The sequence below is a fragment of the Notolepis coatsorum genome (assembly GCF_963971535.1).
Source record: "Notolepis coatsorum genome assembly, chromosome: 19".
NCBI classification, from domain to species: Eukaryota; Metazoa; Chordata; class Actinopteri; order Aulopiformes; family Paralepididae; genus Notolepis; species Notolepis coatsorum.
This window is the reverse complement of record NC_140183.1, coordinates 33,007,706-33,016,830: the sequence shown is the minus strand read 5'-3', so window position 1 is coordinate 33,016,830 and position 9,125 is coordinate 33,007,706. Positions and strand designations below refer to the sequence as shown.

The window sequence follows — 9,125 nt, the reverse complement described above, 5'->3', positions numbered from 1 at the left end:
CACGGGCGAATGCGGGTGCATGTTGAATTTTTTTAACGCACGCACAATATGTGCACAAAAGATGAATATCTCAATAAGGCTAGAGCGAGACGCTCAGTCAGTATTCACATAACTAGGGTTATAGGATAACCTTTGTTCGCCTTTGCAGCAATCAACGGACACGTTCTTTCAAGAAAGAGAGAGAGAGGGGGAGAGAGAGGGGGGAGGGGAGAGAGACGGGGGAGAGAGAGGGAGAGAGAGAGGGAGAGAGGGGGGAGAGAGAGGGAGGGAGAGGGGGAGAGAGAGCGGGGAGGGGAGAGAGAGAGAGAGAGAAAGAGAGAGATAGGGGGGAGGGGAGAGAGAGAGAGGGAGAATGAGGGAGAGAGAGAGGGGGAGAGAGAGAGGGAGAGAGAGAGGGAGGGAGGGAGGGAGGAAGTGGTGGCTGCCTTTTTGAGAACAGCTGCAGGAGCAAGTAAACAACAGCGTTGGGTTTCTGGTCGGTCGCTGCTTCCCAACTTGGCAAGACTGTCACTACTAGGAAACCCCTGCTACACCAGAGCTGGGGAGTAATGGATTACATGTCTATTACTGTCTATCTTGCAGTTTTATCATCTGTCTACTCTATTGATTTTCTATTTGGAGGTGGAGGTGTCAATAGTATCGGTATGTGGAGTCAATCTTTCCAGACACGGAACTCCTTGAAAGTATTGATCCCAGTGAGCACTCTCTGGTAAGACAGAGGAGAGCGGAGGACACTGGGTGCTAGTGGGCACAGAGAGACCGTGTCCTCACGTTCTGCATGCCCACTGCCATCCTCTGCCATGTGTTACATCAGCCTCTACATGTCAATGGGACACCTCCGATCTCATTGGTTCTCCCATGCCATGTGGATCGCTGAGATACATTAGGCTGTTCCTAGAATACTAGCCTGGATAATAATTTAATTAATTTATATCCGCTGGTCATCGCTGATTTAATTCCAGATCATATTTATGATACTGTTCTCTCCTTAGTACTTCCCTCCTTGTAGCCTATAGTCAAGTGGAAATTCACTCACTGTACTCATGGACCATGGCAACAGGTCAGGTTCTATCTTTTTTTGTCAATGGAAATGTACTTAACCTCATCGACGAAAGTGACTGAATCTTGAGGGTGTTGTTCGACATCGCTGGGTCATATGGCAAAAACACACCGTTAAGAATGTAGGTAGATGGAGATAGACATAGACACGAACTCTATGGAGACATTGTCAGACACTGAACTATAGAGACATAGTTAGATACTCAACTGAACTATAGAGACACAGTTAGACACTGAACTATAGAGACACAGTTAGACACTGAACTATAGAGACATAGTTAGACACTGAACTATAGAGACATAGTTAGACACTGAACTATAGAGACATAGTTAGACACTGAACTATAGAGACATAGTCAGACACTGAACTATAGACATAGTTAGACACTGAACTATAGTTAAGCATTACATCACGCGCAGGAGTGGTTTGTGACCAATAAACCATGCCTAGGGGTGGTCGTTAGGCCCGAGGCGCAGCCGAGGGTCGTTAGACCCCCCTAGGCATGGTTTATTGGTCACAAATCACGACTACAAGTGGTGTAAAGCTTTTATACAACTGCCAGATTCATCCAACCTTATTTCTATACAATAAACACACATTAATCGAAGATTTATTGAAAAAACCATCGGCCAGAAAAAGTAGTTCCCACAACTACAAAAAAGACAAGTTGCCTCCATGTGGAAGCAGCTTGAAGTGCATCCAACCAAACTAACACATCCAACTGTGTATTATTGGAATGATTGAGAGAAGTTGCCTCAGGTGGAAGCAGCTTGAAGTGCATCCAACCAACTAACACATCCAACTGTGTATTATTGGAATGATTGATTGAAAATTGTATTACCAGATGCAGAATGGGTACAATACAGTACGGCTCAATACACACAATTGTTAAGGGAATGCAGACCTACTTTCCATAGAACTTCATTCTTAGATGCTTCTATATAAAGTAGGTAAAACAAATTAAAACGTTTTCTTTGCCCTATAGGAAAAAAACGTTTTCTTCGCCCTATTTTTTTATTTATTTCTTTTAGCCTAAACTTAACCAGTTGGAAACCAGGGGTACAGTAATAAAATTAGCAATCAACCAATCAATCAATTCAATAGACCATGCTCACTTAAAACAGCGCTGCTTCTCTCTCAGTCTGACTCCCCCGCTGTTGCAGACAGGAGTGTGTGTGTGTGTGTGTGTGTGTGTGTGTGTGTGTGTGTGTGTGTGTGTGTGTGTGTGTGTGTGTGTGTCACAGTGTGTGTGTGTGTGTGCGTGCGTGTGTGTGTGTATGTGTGTGTGTGTGTGTGTGTGTGTGTGTGTGTGTGTGTATGTGTGTGTGTGTGTTTGTGGGTACGCCAGCGTCGGACAGTGTGAGAGAGAACGCTGCAGTCAGTAGAAAGTAGGAAGGAAGAAATTTAAATCAATCAATTAATCAATCAATCAATCCGCGATTTTTCTTTTGTTCTAGATTGACTCAAGACCCATCAATTACATCATCCAACATTGTTTAAAGGACTAACACATTCCCCTTGACAGAATCGCTTCATATTTAGTCGTTATGGTGCTTTCAACATAACCATTTGTTGTCCGCGATCTTGTTTTCTCCCGGAGTGAGCCGGGGAGTGATATGTGATTCGGTTGTGGGCGGGTCCTGAGCCCAGGACCGTGGATTGTTGCCAATAAAGACGTGTAAATGGCCAATCAGAATCGAGAAATTTGCATGCCGTTGTATAAACATAGTTAGACACTGAACTATAGAGACATAGTTAGACACTGAACTATAGAGACATAGTCAGACACTGAACTATAGAGACATAGTCAGACACTGAACTGAACTATAGAGACATAGTCAGACACTGAACTATAGACATAGTTAGACACTCAACTGAACTATAGAGACATAGTTAGATACTCAACTGAACTATAGAGACATAGTTAGACACTCAACTGAACTATAGAGACATAGTTAGATACTCAACTGAACTATAGAGACATAGTTAGACACTCAACTGAACTATAGACATAATTAGACACTCAACTGAACTATGGAGACATAGTCACTCAACTGAACTCAGATCAAAGAGATGTTCTGAGTCTAGTGAAATGCTGATACAGTATGGTATAAACAAAAATTACGAACTTGTCATAAAGAACTGTCTCATAAAGAATAGTTACAGTGCAGAACCTTATTTTAAGTATAATTTAAAAAGACAAAGATTCCTATGTGCACAGATTTGGTCAGGAATATTACCTTATATTTAGACAGGTTTAATGCCACTCCAGAGGTGTGAGCTACTGTTGGTGAAACTGAGAATAAGGTTAACTTTTTGTTTTACTGTCCTGTCTACGAGGACGTAAGGGAAGTACTTTTTAGTAAAATGTCCTCCATTTATGTTGATTTTCATGGGCAGGATGAATATGACATTTTTTACTTGTGCTTCAGGAAGGGAACCTTTTTTGTAGCAGAATACTTTGTTTAAGACCGAGCTGTAATCCGTGTTTAGGTAATGAAATTAAATGTAATATAATAATGACACACTGCAGCAGTATTGGTAAAGCCAGGAGGGTTGGACACCTTGTGTGCATGACACGAAAATAAAAATCAATCAACCAATCAATCAATCAATGTACCGTAATCCATCTGAACGCAGCAGAACCAATGGGGTTGGTTCACTGGCCTTCACTGTAGTACATTTACTTGCTTCCAAATTAATGAACAGAAAACCTAAGTTGAGGCAAACATCTGATCTACACAGAACACTGTGGCTGTATTATCAGTCCTCGCTCCACAACAGTGGAGTGAACCTCCCACCAGTCAGGACAGCTGAAACTATTTGTAAGTCTCTTTGGATAAAGGTGTCAGCTAAATGTCTAAATGTCAATGTAAGAAAAGGGTTTTTACTGTTTCTCTGCTAATCTCTACTTATTACGGTATACAAAACATATTGAGAAAAGCAAAATGAGAAAATGACAACAAGGGTGATTTTAAGTGTGCAGTGTTTATTCACACAATATAAAACCAGCCGCTCCGGGCACCATAGAAACATCTCTCGCGTTCTTATGTACAATTCTAAATAGTTTTCTTATGTACAATTCTAAATAGTTTTCTTATGTACAATTCTAAATCGTTTTCTTATGTACAACTTTCTAAATGTAGATTTCTCTTTCATCTTCTCACCCTTTACACCAACTTCATGTCATTAGTATTAAACACAAGATATATGTTAGACATGCTGTCAAGAAAGATCAACAATATAAGTCTATTAACCATAGAAAAATTTGCACTCAATGGCAATTAGATTAGCTGAAATACTGCATTCCTTCAAGAGCACAACAAATATAATATAAGTAAGTTCTCATTAAATAATAAATCAAGTTTAAGCTAACTTGACAGTGCACTTATACCATTATATTAATGGGAATTCTAGCGTAGCTTTGCTCCAGAGAGCATGGAGAACACTGTCTGTCAAAATGCTTGATTACACTATAGAACATAACTAATATGGAATGACATTAATGAACAAATATCTACTGTCTAGAAATGTGTCCACTGTCTTTTTCTTCCTCCTAGAAGACCCTTCGCCATCATCACGTTACAGATCGGAGACCACGACAAGATGCTTTGCACCTGAGAGTCCGTGGGGTTCCTCACGCCGTCCCCAAGCTTTCATCTTCATCTGTCTGCTTGTCCGCCGAGCTTTGCTCTTGATCTCCGGTCTGTCGCCACGGTAATGCGCTATACAGTAGTCTACAGGTTGACGCACACCGTGATGTCAGCGCCTCAGAGCACCTACTGCAGTGACTTTTCAAATGCTTCCAAGGACAGAAGTCACCCTGGTCCTGAACCAGCCATACGGACGTTACCAAGGGCACATCGCTGGTGGCCGCTGGTACAAACAACACCCAGTGGTAGAATGACCCAAATGGCGGCATCTCTCTACACTAAATGCGTTTGGAGACTGGAGACTACTGTAACGCCAGTGAGGTAGTCATCTCCGTCTTGTTCAGAAGACCACCTGTGCATTGCTGCCGATGTCCTCGTCAACCTGAAGGTGACAAAAGCGAGATGGGATATTTAGCCTCGGGGTCAGGTGTGACCACAGGGAATATTTGGGTCTCTAACCATAGTGGGCATTAAAACCGATCCTATACTAAGCTCCTATACTAAGCTCCTATACTGACCTCAGTGTAGGCCGGGGGAGGAGGGTAAGGGTGCTCAGGGGCGCACATGAACAGGCCGTCGTCCTCGTCCGCGTCGTAGTCGTCCAGCAGCGGCGCGTTGTCCACGTGGCAGTCGCGGGCGATGTTGCTGTAGCTGGGCGGCGCCGACGGCGGGAAAGAGCCCCAGCTGCTGGAGGGCGTGCTGAGGGACTCGGCCCGGCTGATCATGCTGTTGGTCCGGCTGCTGAAGCCACTGAAGGGGATGGTGCCGATGACCAGCGGCAGCTCCAGGATCAGCTTGTCGCTACCCGGGATGTGGATGGAGATCTGGGGAGAGGACAGAGAGGGAAGAGTAGAGTATTCTCTGATGAAAGGTTATCTCATTTTCTTTTCTTGTAATTGAAGTAGGGCTATCGAAATGAATTAATGTGCAGGGCAGTCATGTTGGAAATGCAGGTATACCAATTAAATCAAATATTTGATTATGACTAAATGACAATACGGCTATTAGTCGCCTAATAATTCCTTTAGTTTGGAACAGCTCTAATTTGGGATATCGCCAAAAAGTACATTTTAGTGGTTGAGATTAGAAGGTTGAGGTAAGAAGGGTGAGATAAGAAGGGTGAGATAAGAAGGGTGAGGTAAGAAGGGTGAGGTAAGAAGGGTGCGATAAGAAGGTTGAGATAAGAAGGTTGAGATAAGGTTGAGGTAAGAAGGTTGAGATAAGGTTGAGATAAGAAGGTTGAGATAAGGTTGAGATAAGAAGGTTGAGATAAGGTTGAGGTAAGAAGGTTGAGTAGGGAGTTGAGTTTGCAGTGGCGAGACTCACCGCCAGGGCGTAATCCACCCGGATGAGTTGGCAGCCCACCAGCGAGGGCCTGAGTTTGGGCACGCGAATGGTCTTGCCCTGCCACATGTCACACATGCCGGAGATGATGTGGTTCCCTCGCACGGCGCACAGCTTCTGCCGCAGCGTCTTGGTGCGGCCGTTGGCCTGGTAGGTGTGCGTGGCCACGATGGACGCCTTGGGCACCACGATGCGCGAGCAGGTGTTCTCGAACTTGGCGTTGACGCAGATCTCCTCGCCCTCGCAGAAGCCCTTGCGGTCGATCTTGGCGCTGATGGACACCTGGCCGTCGGGGATGAACATGCAGGTGACCCGTTTCTCTTTGGTGCCTGCGGCCGGCGCCTGGGAGAGGATGAGAGAGAGAGAGGGGATGAGTTGGTGGTTCCATTCCCACTGGGGCTTACCGTACTGATGCATGCAGCCATCCCATTGTAAGGTGCTGCAGTCATTCATTCATGCTTGCCAGTAAGATATACAAAGACAGTTCACTTTATCTATAGGGTGCACTTTTACCTTTGAGAATAGATTTTTGGAAGTATATTTCAGCATGTTTAGGGGAATTTAATCAAAACCTTTGTTCATGACAAGAGACTATCACCATGTGGGTATTACAACACTGCATACAATGTCATTAATTTATTCTTTTAGATACATTCAGGGTCCAGGGATATGTATTAAAAGTTAATTTGATCCTGAATGAGATGACGGATTGTCTCTCTTACCAGGAGGTCTGGTGTGTTGACGTCCAAAGGCTCCTCCACTTCAAAGGCTTTCTCACACTGCAAAGCAGGCTGGGAAGGCCTCTCCATCACCGCCCGCACGAAGTAGCGCACATAGCCAAACTTGCCCTTGTATGACGATACCAGGTGCCTGTCGACACAAACCAACACTAGTCAGTATTATAAATGGTACAGTCATTTCCCTATTATTATTATTATTATTATTATTATTATTATTATTATTATTATTATTATTATTATTATTATTATTTCATGATGATGAATTGTTTTCATGCTTACCCAGGATGTGGCAGCTCAAAGCCAAACATAAACTCGTATCTCTTTCCTGGTCTGAGTGTGACACAGCCATCAGAATCTATGGATGATAAGAAAAAAGGGATTGTATTTCATCATTGTGGTTGCACCTTACTGTGGACATTTAGGCAGGCACGTTGGAACTATAAGGGAAGCTGTAGGTTTCTTTTAATTTGTGCTAGAGTCGACTATATCACACATGTCCCTCCTTTCCTTTCACTCCGGCCGGCGCTGTCCAACGCGACGGTGCTGAATGCAGTACATTAGACTGAGCCATGAATGAATGAGACGGAGGCTTTAATCACACACCACAGTGCTGTCACCATCAGTAATGTATTCTATTCTAGCCACTGACCTACCACTCTTAGTTACACATTGCCTTGAACCTCTAGTTATATTTTACCCCAAGCTACATAAGTGGCCTAATGTAAACCACAATTTAAGATGCAAATCACCACAATACTGCTCATCACTCCAGAGAGAACGAGATGAGAGGGACCTGCAGGTAGTTCACTGCTGCCATGATAGCTACTCTTCATGCACCACGTTAGTTAGCAGCACTATAAACAAAGGGTACTGAGAACGAAGATGTTAATCTCACTCACCAAAAAGGTCTTTGAAAACAACTGCGTTGTCCAGGAATCAAAGCAGAGAGGGCTAAAGTGACCAGCAGTCAGTTATCTCAACTCCTTGCTGTCAAGGAGGGGCAGATAGAATTCCCCGTTGCAAAGCTCCACAGTATAACCCCTCCAGCTAACTAACCACTGTGTCATCTTTGAGCTAACTTTACAGTACATATATTTATTACATAGCCCGGAATACACACGTCTCCCATACTGTATGCATTTAAACCAGTCATAGTCTAATAGAAGAGGAAAGGCATTGGCGTGTCTCAAGTCAACTCAGGTCCCACTACAGTACAGACAAATGAGCAGTATTTCTAAGCCTGATTCAAATAACCAAATAAAACATTTCGTTTAGTTTGTATAAGGACGTAATAAGTGCCGGATGCATATTCATCCATTTACATGTAATTGTATGGGGAAACAGATTCAAAGTTGCAGTGAGCGGAGGATAGCTGCGTTTAGGTCCAGACCTGGCTGACATACTGGAACATCAGTATAGGCTGGCTAGTGGCTACCACTTAGTACCATCAATAATAGAATAGAAAGCAATAGGCCTTAAGAGTCAAAGACATAATGCAACCAGTTATGGTCCTGCATACTGCGTTTGAAATGACAATGCGTGTGTCTATTCTGTAGTGCGTATTATGTGCGCGCTGTCTGTCGAGCCACAATTGGCAGAATTCTGCGTTTTATTATTACCTGTGAGCCGGTCGTCCAGATGAACAACATCCTCATATTTCAGATACTCGATTTCATCAAGACATTTCTGTTTTCCTTTCGCATATTCCACTCTGGCGCATCCCACTCCGAACAGCCTCACAGCGGACACGCTGGTCACCTCCGACACCTCGACCACCACGTTCCCAGAGACCTTGTCTCCACTAGAATAATACGCCTTGGTGGGGTCGCGGAAGACCACCTCGAAGGTCTTCAATTTCTTTGTCAAAATGACCATTGTGTGTCCCAGTTGTGTCTTTCTTTATTTTCAATGTCAACTATTGATTCTGTCTGTAAACATGTTTGTCTGCGGTGGTTTTATAGGGGTGCCGCGCCTGGGCTGGACGTGGCTCGGGGCTCATGTCGAGTCGCGCTCCTCACCCGGTGTCCCGTTACGCGGTGAACACGCGGTGGGAGAATGAGCGACTGGCGCTCCGCTATACCATTGGTCAAATTCCCGTGTTTGTGCGACTTCCAGCCAATCCGTGTCCGGAAAGACTGCGTGGGCAACTCGTGCACAGTGACGGGGTGGGTGCGGGGTTGGGAGACAGACATGCCCTTAAATAAAATCAGCCAATGGTAACGATGTACATGTGCATCTGCTGGCGGTCTACTGGTAGGGGTTTACAGCTTTACAGTCTCCGGTAACGGATTTCCACATGAACCCAAAATAACAATGACATTGACGAAA

At 44.2% G+C, this 9,125-nt stretch overlaps 1 protein-coding gene across 1 annotated transcript; it reads right to left on the bottom strand.

Moving 5' to 3' along the window:
• Window positions 1–4,062: 4,062 nt before the first annotated feature.
• Window positions 4,063–8,712, bottom strand: LOC311246720 (thioredoxin-interacting protein-like). Its single transcript, XM_084336942.1, has 6 exons — window positions 8,417–8,712; window positions 7,077–7,152; window positions 6,780–6,927; window positions 6,040–6,399; window positions 5,232–5,537; window positions 4,063–5,095 (listed from the first exon to the last, which is right to left on the bottom strand). The coding sequence occupies exons 1-6, from the start codon at window positions 8,670–8,672 to the stop codon at window positions 5,054–5,056; spliced, it is 1,188 nt and encodes a 395-aa protein (XP_084193068.1). The 5' UTR covers window positions 8,673–8,712; the 3' UTR covers window positions 4,063–5,053.
• Between the last annotated feature and the right edge of the window lie 413 nt (window positions 8,713–9,125).